Source organism: Gymnogyps californianus, chromosome 7 (assembly GCF_018139145.2).
Source record: "Gymnogyps californianus isolate 813 chromosome 7, ASM1813914v2, whole genome shotgun sequence".
Lineage (NCBI taxonomy): Eukaryota > Metazoa > Chordata > Aves > Accipitriformes > Cathartidae > Gymnogyps > Gymnogyps californianus.
Window position 1 is genome coordinate 30,878,623 of NC_059477.1, and position 15,097 is coordinate 30,893,719.

General features: G+C 40.4%; 1 protein-coding gene across 9 annotated transcripts in view; it reads right to left on the reverse strand.

The window, feature by feature from the left end:
• Positions 1-15,097, reverse strand: part of CLASP1 (cytoplasmic linker associated protein 1) — a 173,025-nt gene that overhangs the window by 74,506 nt on the left and 83,422 nt on the right. For 5 of the 9 annotated variants that reach the window (XM_050899691.1, XM_050899689.1, XM_050899685.1 and 2 more), the window contains exons 14-18: positions 15,009-15,068; positions 14,219-14,296; positions 11,487-11,654; positions 10,622-10,671; positions 9,268-9,438 (exon numbers count right to left, since the gene is read on the reverse strand). In XM_050899691.1, coding sequence (XP_050755648.1) covers positions 9,268-9,438; positions 10,622-10,671; positions 11,487-11,654; positions 14,219-14,296; positions 15,009-15,068 — 527 coding nt within the window. Of the gene's footprint in view, positions 1-7,556; positions 7,581-9,267; positions 9,439-10,621; positions 10,672-11,486; positions 11,655-14,218; positions 14,297-15,008; positions 15,069-15,097 lie in introns of all 9 variants that reach the window. The other 4 variants (XM_050899690.1, XM_050899687.1, XM_050899688.1 and 1 more) reach the window with 1 other exon arrangement.

Sequence of the window (15,097 nt, forward strand, 5' to 3'; positions counted from 1 at the left end):
ACTCCTGCGAGAGTCTGTCAACGCAGCCTGACTACACTTTTATTTCAGGCTCATTGAATTTTCCCTGTTTACAGATCCCTCCTATTTATCCTGAGATCAGTGTAACTTTACTTGTAATGGAGAGTCCCATTTAACACAATCAATGTTGTGGAAAAATGATTCTGTGTGTCTGCTCTTTATTTAAGTGAAGAATGGATATAAAGTCTCAAAGTGTTCTTGGTCCTTTTTCTGTCCTTTCCTCATGAAAAAGCCACAGAAATTTGAGCTAGAAAAGCTTACAGGGTCATCAGTTCATCCCCTTCCTGGGGCACGGCTGTTTCCTACAGAAAGTTCTTTCCAGCGCTAAGCTTCAATTATCTGTCTCTAGTTAATGGGAAAGAAATGATAATCAAGGGCAACACAAAGAAAGCCTCCATCAGTACTTTTCAACAACTCAGTTCTCAGCCAAATCTGAAGCTGTTTCTCAGGACTCATGCCAGTGCTATCCTGCATTCAGAGGATGACTTCAAGTTTCAGGCACAGTAATAAAAGGAAAAAACACCACAACAGGTAAGAGAAGAGTCTAGACAACTGCACCCAGCGGTTATAGATATTCATCTCCTGCCCTTTGCCTCCACCATAAGCATACAGAGAACTATGAACAGGGAGATACACACTTCCCACCCAAAAAAAAAAAAAAAAAAAAAACAAACCAAAAAAACCACTTCACTTAAGATACACATGCAGGACAAGACAATGACAAGCAGCCCAGGCCGAACAGATTGAGAGTTCTGTTCTTCTCTGAGCTCTCAAAATATTCATAACATGGTCTGCAAGTTTCTGATAGACACAAAGTGACAAGGAGATGTTTAACTTTGAGAAGAAAGCCTAGACTTGTTTGCAGGGCAAAAAAGCCTAGAAGACAGCTGTACTTCAAACCTCTCCACCAGCATTTAGTTTTAAAATAGCTCAGTAGGCAAGATACAGGTATCTACATTCAAACAACTGTTTGTAGATAAGACATAGAAGAAATCATTAGCATAAAACTGGGAAAATATAAACAAACCACTTTTTAACCACTGGTTCAACTAAACGAGCTCTGAGCACATCCATGTGGGTCCAACAGTCACAAAACTGGCTGCTAAGGTCTTCTTACCACCAGCAAGGCTGTAGATCTCCTCTGCTCTAGGACATTATCTGCCCCTTACAAATGGTCAGCCTGATACACAACCAGAGGCAGCTCTAGAGCTCTTTGCCGGCCCATTCCCATCCCTTTCAAGTTTGGCACTTGCACAGCTACATGCAGATGAGCAGAGACACCGTGCGACTTGCCACAAGGTATGTACCCCAAACCCCACTGCAGGCTTCAAAGCAGGCATGTATGGGGAAGGAGGCAGAAGGACCTCATGCTCTTGTCAGAAGCCTCAAGGCTTCCTTTCATTTCTCACATCAGGAGGGCATCACTGGTGGCAGCAGGAGTACAAAACAGTAAGACAAGAAGTTAAACCTGACCAGTCTTAGGAACCAATAATGGAATTAACTTCCATCCTTCCAGAACGCCAACAGAAGGCCTTGGCATTACAGAAAGTCCCAGAGGGTAACAAGCTGAAATTCCACACTACGCGCAGTAACAGACAGTACTGGAAAACACATTCAGTGATGTGTATGGGCCAAGAATGGGTGAGAAGCGACTTATGTCTCCTCCTCTTATGCACAGGCCACTCAAGATCCTCAACATTTTCTGTTCTCTTTCTGCATCTACAATTTTCCCCCCCCCCACTTTATCAGCAGGTGACTGAGAAGGAGAAAACTGGGATAATATGTAATAAGTGACTCTCCCACCTTAGGAAATACAAAGCCTAATATTATATAGAGAAACCAACATTAGCTTCTAATACCAATTCTGGGGGTTTTAAGAAAGAAAACTGAACCAAAGGGTCAAACTTAATTAATATGTGATTATCAGCAGGATTAGAAACAGAGAGCTCAGTCCTATTTTGAAACCCCTGAGAGTCAGTAGACAGACTCCTACCAACCAGCAGTTTCTGAATGAATGAATGCCCAGGAACAAAATTCTGCTTCCATTTGGCCTGGTAGATTTGCACACTGATTTTGGCCTAATGGGTGTCAGAGAGAACAATGTGAGATGAAGAGTTGCTCTTGCACAGGAGGAACAGAGTCCCAACACTGATACTGGTTTTCTCATCCTTCTAAAAAGCCTGACAAGCGTTTGAACTAACACTGCACTGGACTTGAATTGTGCAAACGATAACAGGAAAAGCACAAACTAGAAATTCATGATGCAGAAATGATGTAATGGTACAAATACTGCGATAGCACAGTAACAGCTCATCGTAGGAGTACTTTATTCTTTAAAGTCCATGGGATAAAGTAAAACATGAGGCGGGAAAAAATGCCTCTCAAATTCAAGGTCAAATTCTTCACACAGTTACAAGGAAAAAGTGTCATCTGATATCAATCACATGTATTCCTTGAAGCATGAATTGTTAGTGTACTTTCCGAAGTTTTATTTTCTGAACTTTAAAAACTATGTATTTATTTGTTCATGCAGGTAATTAATCTTACTTGCAACATACAAATGGTTCAAAATAAGTGACTCAAAGCTAATTGTCAAGAAAAAAGTTAAGATTCTAAGTTTTTCCTATCCAAGTACAGTTTTTAGCTGTAAAACAAAAAACTGGAACTCCAAATGGACCAATTGGAACTCAAAATAGCTTTAGGCAAATCTGTATGAGGCAGAAAACCTGGAGAGAGATCTGGGATGTTTCATATGTTAACTTATCTTCACATACATGCACAACTTCTGAATTTCTTATGATATCCAAAACCTACTTGCTTTATAGTAGTGTAAGATCAATCAATATTTGTCTGGCTTGAAAATATCGGTATTTTTAATTCATATTATATCAAGTACAGCATGTATATATAGAAGTTCATCTATACAATACAAATGTCACTACTACATTCCCTTAAGAATTTCATCTGCAAACAAGAGTCTGCACTCACATCCAAGAGTTATTTGCACATAGGACTATTTGTGTGGCTTTCTCTCTATCATTCTATCCCAGACAGAAAAACTAATTTCAAGCAGGACTGGAAATAATATATCAAGTTATTCAGACTTTTTTTTGTTGTTAAACTCAAGCAAACACCTCCCCTCCCAAAACTTCTTCGCTTTCAAGTGGGTTTGTTTCCATATCTAGCTCAAACTGCAGATGTAGCAATTCATATTTCATAACCATTATTTTTCTGCTGCTTTTAAAAGAATTGCTGCATCCTGACAACAGCAGCACAGCAAAGGAACAGATAAAGACTGCCCCAGCTAGTTTCCAAAAACCATAAAAGTATTTCCATAAAAAAGCCCTTGATCTATATTTGACATATGACACATGGCTGTTGGTACAGAAAGTATTTTGAAAGACTCCATCTAAATGCTTTGTGTTAAGAAACCACTTGTGGGTTTTTTAGGAGGTTTTGGTTTTATTTTTTAAAGTTACTGTCATTTTTACAACAATCAATGGATCAGAATCAACCCTGAAATATCTAACATATGTCTAAACCTAGGAAGGTTGTTTTGTTTTTTTAAAAAGGAAAAAGTGAAGGAAGATTCTATGATAACGTTTTTGCATTACAAGAGGCTTCATCCGGCAGCATTGTTCTGAGCTCCTCTGGGTGGATACTGCAGCATCTCCATCCCCAGTGCTCATAACAGATATAGGCTTTATGGGACTCAGCCTGTATATTACACTGAAGAAAATGGTTTTCAAATAGTCTAGAAATGGTATATAACAGCTCCACAACTCAGCTGAATCTGTTCCATGCTGTGAATAATGATACCTACAACCACACAAGTTATATATGGAAGTACTGGGACGGTAATCGTCTCTCCATAGATCAGGTTAATGCATTGAGGTTACTCAGCACCGGGTTTTTCCCCTGCTTGGAGGAAAACATTGCTGAAAAAGCCTTTAGGACCCCCCTAGCTGTGTCGCTGCTAAATGACACATGGACATCTGAGACACGCACGCATCAAATAAAAACATACTTTACATACAAATCCGTAAACAACTTTTTACAACTACTATTGGAATGGCTTCCATGCGTATTTAGCACGTGTCCGACATTATACTAGTATAAGACCTGACTCTGCACCATAATTTCCCCTGAGAAGCACTTGACCCTTACTGGAAACCATAAGCATATGCCGCCTCTGGGTCTTTTACAAGAACTCCCTTCAAAGCAGAGGGAACAATAGTGGCACCACTTTGCCCTACACCAACAAGCACAGGCAAATCAAGTCAGCACTTGCAAAGGGATGGACCAAGAGAACAAAGAAACCTACTACCCTGAGCATTTCCATTTAAGATACCACGTTCAGTCATACCTTTGAATCAAGCCTTGTCCTTGAGGACAAGGGAGAGCTTTAAGGCAGAGAAGAAAACAGGAATGGTCATTTCTTAAAACTTGTGTTACTCCCAAAGCCTTTGGTAAGGCGCTTAAGATGTCCAACTGAGCAGATCACTCTTTTTGAGCCCAAATTATCTGACAACTATAATAAACTAGATATTATTTCCTTTCTGGTGAATAATAAAAACTATTAAAAATTGTGCCACTGACTCTGGAAACTGCTGATTTTGTTTTAAACTTGCCAGTTTCAGAATAGACCAGCATTTATGCTTCCCCCTTTTGGGAAAGGCTTGTCTGAAGGGCTTGTCTTTATGCTCACTTTGAAAAAAGGCAGCCAAATAACAGAAACACTCTGAAGCATTAGTCTGTACTGAAAGTCAGCATTATGCACCTTTTTTAAATATTCCTTGAAAAGCCGTTTCATGATAAAACAAGCAGAAACTTTTCTAAGGTTTCCTTTTAATCAGGTATAACAAACATTGCACAACTGCTACCTGCATAGCGCTAGCTGTGAAGTCCCGATCAAGACTATAAAGGTTTAGATCTTACAAGCTTTCTGCCTGCAAAGCTCTTACTGAAGTTCAAGAGATGATACATGAAGGGTCTGGGCAATCAAGACATAACTGTGCACTGCATGAAGACACAGCCTCACAGCCCAGAGACAGCAGAAGATCTGCACAGATTTAAGTGGTGTATAGACTCACACTACCTTTCCATAAGGAAGTGCATTTCAACAGCATTTGTCAATTGGGATGACACTACTTAAAACCAAAGGACTGATACTCGGCTCTTAACTTGTATTCTTGCCACTGGCATAACCCACTCTACCTTGCTCCTGTTTTGAGATGTCTGGCTCAAAAACAAAACACTGAGGAGAACTGAGGGCAAAGCAGATGGGAACTGCCAAGTTTGCACAATGCTGGCTCCTGGCTGAGGGGAAGGTGCAGAACTTCTACACTGTAGCTACAGAAAGCCACGATGGGAACAAGACTGCAGATTTAATGTCAAGCTGAACCACACAAAAATACAGGGGGATTTGCTCTTAAATTACTTACTGGTGACCTAAAAAACCCCAAACAAACAACAACAACAAAAAAAAAAAACAAAACAAAAAAAAAAAAAAAAAAAAAAAAAAAAAAAAAACCCAAAACCACCACACAACCACAGGGGCATGAGTGTGGATGGAATTTCTGCTTTATGTTCCAAGAGCGTCTCTTGCACACACAGGTATTTCCAGAGCAAGGGGATGTTATTCTCTTCCCCTGCCCCCACCCCCTTAATTTTTACATTTATGTCAAGAATATGAAGTTTTGCCTTCCCTGTAGTTCCTGACAAATTCTGCAAGATCAGAGAGTTGGCAGAAGACCTTTCTCAGCCCTCACCTGTAGGACACTCTGAATCCTGAACAAAGGCTGGTTTTCCCTCAACTGTCTCAAAGGAAAACAAAGATGAAGAGTTTCAAACAGTGATTAAACTCATCCTTAAAGTGCTCTGGCTGTAGTGTGCCATGTTGTTGTAATTATCCCTGATCCTCACTCTCCCAAAAAAAGAGAATCCTACAGCAAAAAGAAGAGATGAGATCTGGTATTAAACACTAAGGGGATGGCAAACTCCATTTCTGAAAGTTCATCTCACAATCTTTCCCCCCAAGTGACTTGCTGGTTTCTATTACAGATTTTTACCAAATCCAATCTGCTTCCAATGTAGCTGAATTGAAAAAAAAAACTAATCAAATAAAAACCCCACCCTTTTGCATTATGACAATAAAGCATTTAATAAACTAAAAATAAAGGTATTCCAGAGGACAGCTGTTGTAACAGGCCTCCACAAACATTATTAGAGCCTAGGAGAGGATTGAAAGCTGCATAGGGTATTTTATAAATCAACCTTAAACATCCAACATTTCAAAGTTAGGCCAAAAATAGAAAGGTTTGAGAACTCGGAAGAAAGGAAGAAGAGAAAAAAGAAGGGTCAACAATGAATAAAAAAAGCTCAGCATTACAACAATTTGCAACTTCTATCTAATTCACTATTGATTTAGAAAGACAGGTGTTTAGGCCAACTTCATACTCCTTATCACAGACAGATCACAAAGCACCAACACTTGTCCATGATGCACAGCCAGTTTATCTCTCAACACTAAGATCAAGTACCAGTTCTGAAAACAGTAGAGACCTTTCCCTCTAAATAATAAATCAATGCATCAATAATAGTAAGGAAAAAAACACACGTCACAACGGCACAGTGGCACTTCTCAGACCACCACATCCAAATACAAGCAGCCATCAAGGATACGAGCACAGTCCCACAAGACAGTAATAGATCCCTTGAAAAGAGACTTGCATCAGGAAAAAATGGGTTTGTTGGGGGAGTTGTGTCTTCATTCTGTGTAGAAGACATTCTTGTTTTCAACTCCTGTCTACCTCAGAAAAAGTGATTTCCCAATGATCTTTTTTGCTTGAGAAATAAGAAATAAAGAACAAGCTTTGACAACGAGCCAGAGAAACAGACTGGGAGCCCTCCCAAACTAGCAGGCTCAGTGTTCTTGAAAAAAAAGCCTTTCCTCCAACTGTCTTAGATGTGAGCCATCTCACTCAGGCAGTTAACAACAAAAAGAGAGAGCTCAGGTTTAAAAGAGGTTGACTAAATATTCCTTCCCTAGAGATCATTGTTTACTGTCCTCATTTTTCTGCCATGTGATCATCTCATTTAATTCTCTCGCTGCCCAGTCTCTTCCCGAAAGCATTTGGCAGTTGCGACCCGAGCTTTGGATGGAAAAACACAGCAAACTTTTACACATCATGGAGCAAGAAAACACAAGCCCTGTGTTGGTTTTTTGGGTTTGTTTTTTTTTTTTTTTAATCTGTGCGCAGGTCACCTTCAACCAAAAGCAGTCCTTCAAATATGGAAACTCACATACAGCTTTGTGATCAGAAGTCATAAAAGCAGACTAGTGCCTATTAGTAGGGAGGAGCTCGAAGAGAAAGTGAAGAATACCCCATGGCATCAAAATGAGCAGGACAACCATGCAACACTTCATGCAGGTCACCAGTGAACATGGATGAGAACCAGATAACACTTTGAGAACAGAGACCAGGTAGGGTGGCACAACTGTGGACACACCTCAGTTACACAGAGAGACTGCTTACCCTCGGCTTTAGTGGTAGTACCATCTTTAGGCAAATTAAAAAAATAAGGAAAGGGTTAATAGGGAAAATTAGTAACATCAACAGAAGTGGGCACTATATATTAGCTACAGAAATATGCAAAAAAATTAACACAATTAAAGAAATGAAAAAAGTTTCACTGAGCAGCAAATCAAAGTTTGATGTATCTGAAGAACATGCTTGCAGGTTTTCCCTCCTGCAATAATCAACCTTTGCCAAACGCCATTTTTGTTGTTTGCCTCACCATTTCTGTCATGGGAATAGGCAGGTGACAAATGTCCCTGCTAGCTCAAAAGGAAGCAGGCTCCTTCAGGAGCAGCCATGTTCACATCACTTAGAGTGCTTTTGCTGCTTTTCTCCTGCAGTCTGTTTTAAAAGCAAGACTAACACTGTATTCAGTCTCCCAGCTTTAAGGACAAAGCCAACTTTAGTAGATACTTCCCCTCCTCTTCCGTTCTTCCTCATGACATAAGATTGTTCAAAAGCAGTTTTGCCACTGAAGCCAGTACACAGTGCAACTGAAAAATGGTTGCATCTGTAAGCTTGAAAGCATGCTATTATGCGATCAACTTCATATTCTGTATTATGTTTTCACTGCAATGTATCTACCTAAATCTTGAACCAAGTACGAACAACTTAAATCAGAATAAGAATTCAACTTCTGAACCAAATACAACCAACACATTTAAGCCAAGGTAAAACATTTCAGATATGAAAGAAACCTGTCTACAAAAGGAATCTACAGAAACCATCCCTACATAATTCACCAAGCATGTTTTATCAGACTAAGGACCAAATGCCCTACACGAAGGAGAAGCAACTTCTCAACTGACTCAGCGAAGACAATCTACACAGCTTAAATCAAGATCACCGATTTCTGATTTTTCTCCCTCTTGCAAAGGTAAATCGATGAAAAGTCTGGAATTAGACTGGTATGAAACCAGCAGAATGAGAAACTAGCTCAGATGATCAGCTCTGCTCATAACCGAGTTGAAGCTTTGCAAATACAGTGTCAACTACCACCTTGCATTTCCTCCTCCATGCCTCCTTCAACAGCATCTCCAGGAGAGAAAGATCAAATGCAAACTTTGTTGTAAGAAACCCTGAGGCACCTGAAAGTGGTATACGATGCTTTGAGAGAATAATGTGACATGGTTATAATCCAAAAAGAGTCAGCATAAGGAACAGATACTTATATCCTGTGTGGTGAAATGGGAAGACCAACTTCTCCTCTTTGCTTCTACATCTTTCTCTTTTGTAAAACAGAAAGCAATCAAACTCAACTAAGATGTACTATTAAAAGCATAAAACAATTAATGGAAAACCAGTTTCAGGAAAGAAGGGAAGGAAGAGAAGGAAGAGAGACAGGGGGACATGTCAAAAGGAATTGAGCAGTAAGTATTTTCCTCAACAATGTCCCAGAATCGTAGTAAGATCTGCTTTCCCCCAGAACGAAGAGCGAGACACAGACTATTATACAATTCAAAAACTAAGAAGTTGCTTCAAGTCAGTTCTGTTGCAAATTTTTTCCTTAATCCCAAAGGGCAAGAGATCACATACAGATCCTGGAGAGCTGGTAGCTATCTCAGAGATATGTTCTTCTAGTTAGAGTTTAATATTTAAATAAAACTATGAGGCACTTTCTGCTAGTAAAGAAAGCTAACTGCAAGAGTAGAAGAACATGTAGATTTACCTAGTGATGCGTATGAGCCTGGGGGCAAGGCTGCAGCAGAACTGAAGGGGGTGGATGCTCCAGAAGACGTCACTTTTGACTTGGCACTAGCTGCTGCATTCACATCGACGTCACTGCGGGATCGCTGCAGAGATCCTGGTGTTGACACAGATTTTGTACTTACTGTAGATGCTGCAGATGGGAGTGGGAGATCCAGAATAAAGAAGATTAATTTTTTGAGCTGTGTGCTTCAAAGAGCCTGACAAGCAGTTTAATGTACTATTTTTAACACTCCCTGCTGGCACTGAAATACCTCAACTAAGAATGCTTTATCAGGGCAATGTGGGCTTCCCCACATGGCCTGCAAAGATATTTCAATGCTGACCTGATGCCATCTCCAAGAACTTTATCAGACACTAACCTAAATGCTGAGATCAAAAAGGCTGCCAGGCCAGTAACAAAGAAATTTCTAACAGAACCTAGATGGGAAAGTTCAACCACAGTACCCATCACCAGCCTGTGAGTTGCTGGCCAAAACAGACCTGCAGGTCCTTCAGTCCAGGTTCTACTAACTTCCTTCCCATCACCTCATCTTCTCATGAGGACTGCTGTTCCCATCACTTGTTGATGCTTACCCTCTTAAGCATGAAGCTTGACTATTCAGCTGCAAGCAAACATGCATTTGTGTGCACAATCAAGTAGGTTACACAATAACATCTCCTTGAATCAAAGGGCTCAGTAGGGTGTGCTGTATACACAAACCAGTCAGAATCCAATCTTGGTCAGGTGTAGAAGGCAGCTTATCTTCTACCAACAAAGTTTTATCTATTATATTCTGTATTAAAATTTATTATTTAGATTATTGTATGCATTTACTTAGGACAGGAAAGCTGCACCTAAATATTCCATCTGACAGTAAAAACAGCTTAGCAACGAGATGGAATTTAACACTGCAGGACCTGTGTGCCGATGATGCCTCCAGTAAGTGCTGAAACCAGAGAGAATAAATGACAGAAAATTGTAAAGCTGAATGGACCATTAGACTATGTAGCTGTATGTCTTAGCATCAGCAGTAGTTTACTGAGATATTGCACAGCTAAATGTACCTTGGCTACAATTTTCAAGGCTTTTTAGCCTTCCCTTCAGGTGCAAGCAATAATAGATTTACTAACTTTCAAAAACATTATATCAGCAGTTGATGCACAGAACGTGGTGTACAACCCAAAACTAATTAAAAATTTTACATACTAGGTTGCCATTTTAAGGAGCATAAACAGTGATCAAAGTTGTCCTTTGCATATCATAGTGTCTGAAATTCTCATTCATCACACTTCCTCAGCGACACCTGAGCACATTTTTCAGCTCCTGTTCTCACCTCTAGATGTAGTACTTCCAGTAGGACTTCTTTTGGCAGACAATGGACGGCTAAAAGTTAATATAAATAGTTATTAAAACAAAACTAGCATTTCATAGTCATCAGTAACAGTGCTACTCTGTTCCCTCAGTACACAATTGAGTTAATAGGAAGTTATTTATATACAGGAATAGACTAACAAAGCTTATTGTTTAAGAATAAATACAGCACCACTATGAAATTCTTTACAAAAGCACTAAGAAAAAAATCAGTATGCACATTATTTGAGTAAGAAGAAATTCTTAAGAACACTTTTTGTAGACTTAAAAAGTTACACCAACAAGTTATGGATATTTTTCATAGGTCTTACACTTTCAAGGTCTTACACTTAAATTGCAGACATTTGGAGCCTAAGTTGACTGTATCTCTAAGAGAAGCTAAAATACATACATTCAACAGAAGAGTTACATATTGATTTTGCAGTTACAACTCAAATTTAGTTTAGCCACTTTTTTTTCCTCTTATACGGAAAGAGGCAGACTTACACCGCTAGGATTAATGCTAAACACAGAATTTTAATCCAAGTACTGTTTTAAGCACACCTGGAAGGAATGACTAACAGCATCTGCTGAGCACAAAAAGCTTCCTAGAAAATTATTTATGGAGTCAAGATAATTTTTTTTTTTTTTTTTTTTTAAAAGCCAGTAATGGGTTTTGCTGGCTTTTTATTTTAATACAATGTTAGCTAAAAAAAACATTTTGGAGTAACCAAGTGTTGAGGCCAAACAATGACCAGATGAGACAAAGCAATGTGATGGCTCCCTCCAATTCAATGGAGCCATCTGCAGTTGTTTAAATCGAGAGGTAGTGACATCGAAGGACTTACTTGAGACTCTCCTGGGAGCTGGAGGAGGAGCGATCCGACTGTGGCAAGGACACGATGCTGTCAGAGTTCTTCAAATGCGACTGCAGGGCCTTCTGGTAGGAAGACTCCAAGGTGTGGTACAAATGCTCTGCCTCTCGGCTGAAGTGACTGTGGAAACCCCAGTAACACCTGGAAACAAGGCACACTACCGTGAACATTGCCTTGTCATGTTTTAGCGGGCAGTGGAGCACAGGTACAGTCAGAGCCCTTTTCACTACTGGCATTAGTGGGCTCATTAGCCCAGTCGTTTCAACGATCTACTGCCCCCATGACACACTTAAGACATATCACTTTCCTCAGCCCATTGCATTGCTCAAACAGCCGCACAGAAGACAAACCAAATGAAAATAAGAAGAGAAGAACACACCATTTGGTGCGTTGTAAAAACAAGTAGCCAACAAAGCTTTATTACAGAAGAAACCCTCATCCCTCCGGCTATCTACTGTACACGGGAGATGGTAGACCCACTAGATGGATACTAGTTTGGGACTGGGCACTCAATAGTACTTCAAAAACATGCCAAAAGCAGAACACACATGCATGGGCCTGATTCAGGAAAGCACCAGCTGGTGGTGTTTTCCTCCTTAAGTTTAACAAACAGCTCGCCTACAATGCTGCAGACACAAATCTTCTGTACTGAGTTGAGGCTATTGACTGTCTTTTTGGGAAGAAATAACAAGGAAAAGGAAAGAGATGCTCCTATAGACTTCCAATCAGTGCCATGCTGAAAATAAAAGAGCATTTTAAGATGAGGAAAGAATTCCTCTCTGGTCCAAATCTCCTGGCTGATGGCTAAACACCATTCACTCTCGTCACAAAGGAGATGAAGACTCTCAGCACTTTTCAGGGGGCAACTAACGGGCAGTTTAAGAGTAAGATAGTCAGCTCAAATGAATCAAGAATTGTTTGTGTGTGACAGCCAGTCCTCAGAGCCTCAGAGAAGTCACATGCATTCTCATATCACCAGAAGGAAACAAATTTGTCTCAGAATCAGCCACGCTGTTAATTAAGAAACATGGGAAGAGAGAATTAAGCATGCTTTCTGAAGTCTCATGCCATTCTCCTTGCTGTCTATTCAGCTTAACTGCTGTGAAGTCTCAGTGCCTGCTGTATTTTTCAGTGATGGACGCGTTCCCTTTCAAAAGGATTTAAACAGTCCTACTGTGAAACACCTCTGCTTCTAACATAGCATTTAGATTAATAAAATCTATTGTTCATTGATTTCATATTTTACAGCACCCTCTTTCTGAAGAAAAACGTTCCTGTAATGTTCTGTTCAGAAGAGCATGATCCTAGTGTATCAGCACACTATCATAAGTACAATCACATTAATGGAAATGCAAGAGATCTTCAACAGAAGAAAACTGCAAATATTAAAGTTTCCTATAGATACGCACAAAGATATTATTTCAGTATCATAAAATATTTCCTTAATTTAGAATACCATTTAGCAGTGTACTAGCACAAAGACTTGTATTACAAGAGTCGGAAATAACAATAGAACAGAATAGACTATTTCAGTTGGAAGGGACCTACAACGATCACCTAGTCCAGCTGCCTGACCAATTCAGGGCTGACCAAAAGCGAAAGCATGTTGTCAAGGGCATTGTCCAAATGCCTCTTAAAACACTGAGAGGCTTGGGGCATCGACCACCTCTCTAGGAAGCCTGTTCCAGTGTTTGACCACCCTCTCGGTAAAGAAATGCTTCCTAACGTCCAGTCTAAACCTCCCCTGGTGCAGCTTTGAAGCATTCCCACACAACCTATTACTGGTTACCAGGGAGAAGAGATCAGCACCTCCCTCTCCACTTCGCCTCCTCAAGAAGCTGTAGAGCGCAATGAGGTCACTCCTCAGCCTCCTTTTTTCCAAACTAGACAAGCCCAAAGTCCTTAGCTGCTCCTCAGAGGACATTCCTTCGAGCCCTTTCACCAGCTTTGCTGCCCTCCTCTGGACACATTCAAGGACCTTCACATCCTTCTTAAATTGTGGGGCCCAGAACTGCACACAGTATTCAAGGTGAGGTCGCACCAACGCTGAATACAGCAGGATAATCACCTCTCTTGACCAGCTGGTTATACTATGTTTGATGTACCCCAGGATGCAGTTTGCCCTCTTGGCTGCCAGGGCACACTGACGACTCATATTGAGCTTGCTGTCAATCAGCACCCCCAGATGCCTTTCTGCAGGGCTGCTCTCCAGCCACTCCTCTCCCAATTTGTACTTGTGCCCAGCATTACTCTGTCCTAGGTCTTGCATACAGGCCAAAAAGAATAGCAAAAATATACTAGAAATAATAGTATTTTTGTACTAAACAGAAGAAATCTCAGTTAACTGCAAGCAACTCAAACATCAAAAAGATGAGGTTACTAGTTCTCAACTCTAGACTCTTGAACAACTCAGGTAAGCATTTTACCTGCTCAGACAGATAAAAGGACAATAAAATATTACAAGAACAAAGTGAAACAAGCACCATTAGAAGATGCGATACATATACTCCGCCCCACGTGATCACCTCGTATGACATATGCTGAAGTACACACTCCCATTGAAGCCAAGGGAAAGTTGGCATCAACTGCCAGGAGAACGTAACTTGTCTGGACTTCAGTCTCCAACATGCAATACCACTGACTCACAACACAATAGGGGCAAAGAAGGGGAGGAAGGAAAGACACCAACAACAACTTCCACTTACTTTCTTGCCTCTATTCTGGCTTCAGAGTCTGCATCATGAATTCCCTTCTTTATCGTTTCAGCTAACACTGATATGTGTCTGAAATAAGAAGGAAAACATTATCTAGCAGTCCAGAAAGACGAGCCACACTTATAAACAAACGACTAATTTGAATTTGCCTTGGTCTCCAAGAACAAATAGTTCATCACATCCTCCCATTTCCATGTAAGATCCTTTGGAGTCTTTATTTACTCTTACAAGTCAGTTTCATTTCACCCACACTGCTGAGTAGGAAAAGGCAAGCAGCATTCTTCATAGGTCAGTCTTTAGTTAGCTATTGGAACTGCCTGGGTGCAAAAACACTCTCTTAACCCTTAAATAGTCTTGCACAGTCTAGGGCCTAGGAAACTGTGTCCCAGTCTCTTCTCCCACAATTACTTTCGCTCTTCAATAGTTTGAAGTACTGTAGAAGCCTCAGAAGCTCCTGATAGACATGTAGTAGCCTTCACCTCATCATCACACTTTAGGGTGCAAAAGGAAAAATAAATAAACAAATAAATCTGTTGAGTTTAGGGATTCACTCAGCCAGGTTTTCCAAGGCTGGCATAGGAGACAGACTCACCGAACTCTGACTGCCAGAACTACAGGGATGAATAGTGTGCGTGCACATATATACGTGCTTTTTTTGTGGCAAAAGTATCTCTGCTAGAGCTACCTGATATAATCTCACCTCCTAGATTATCCTTTCTCCAGAATTAACCTCCCCAGATGTAAGTAGGAGAGAATTAACCCACTTGTTTTCCGAGCTTACCTTTCTAGGGAGTGTGTTTGCCACTCTTGCAACAGCAAGTCTAAAAATTCAAAACAGCGCCTGAGAGAAGGAAGATAAGAAATGCTGAG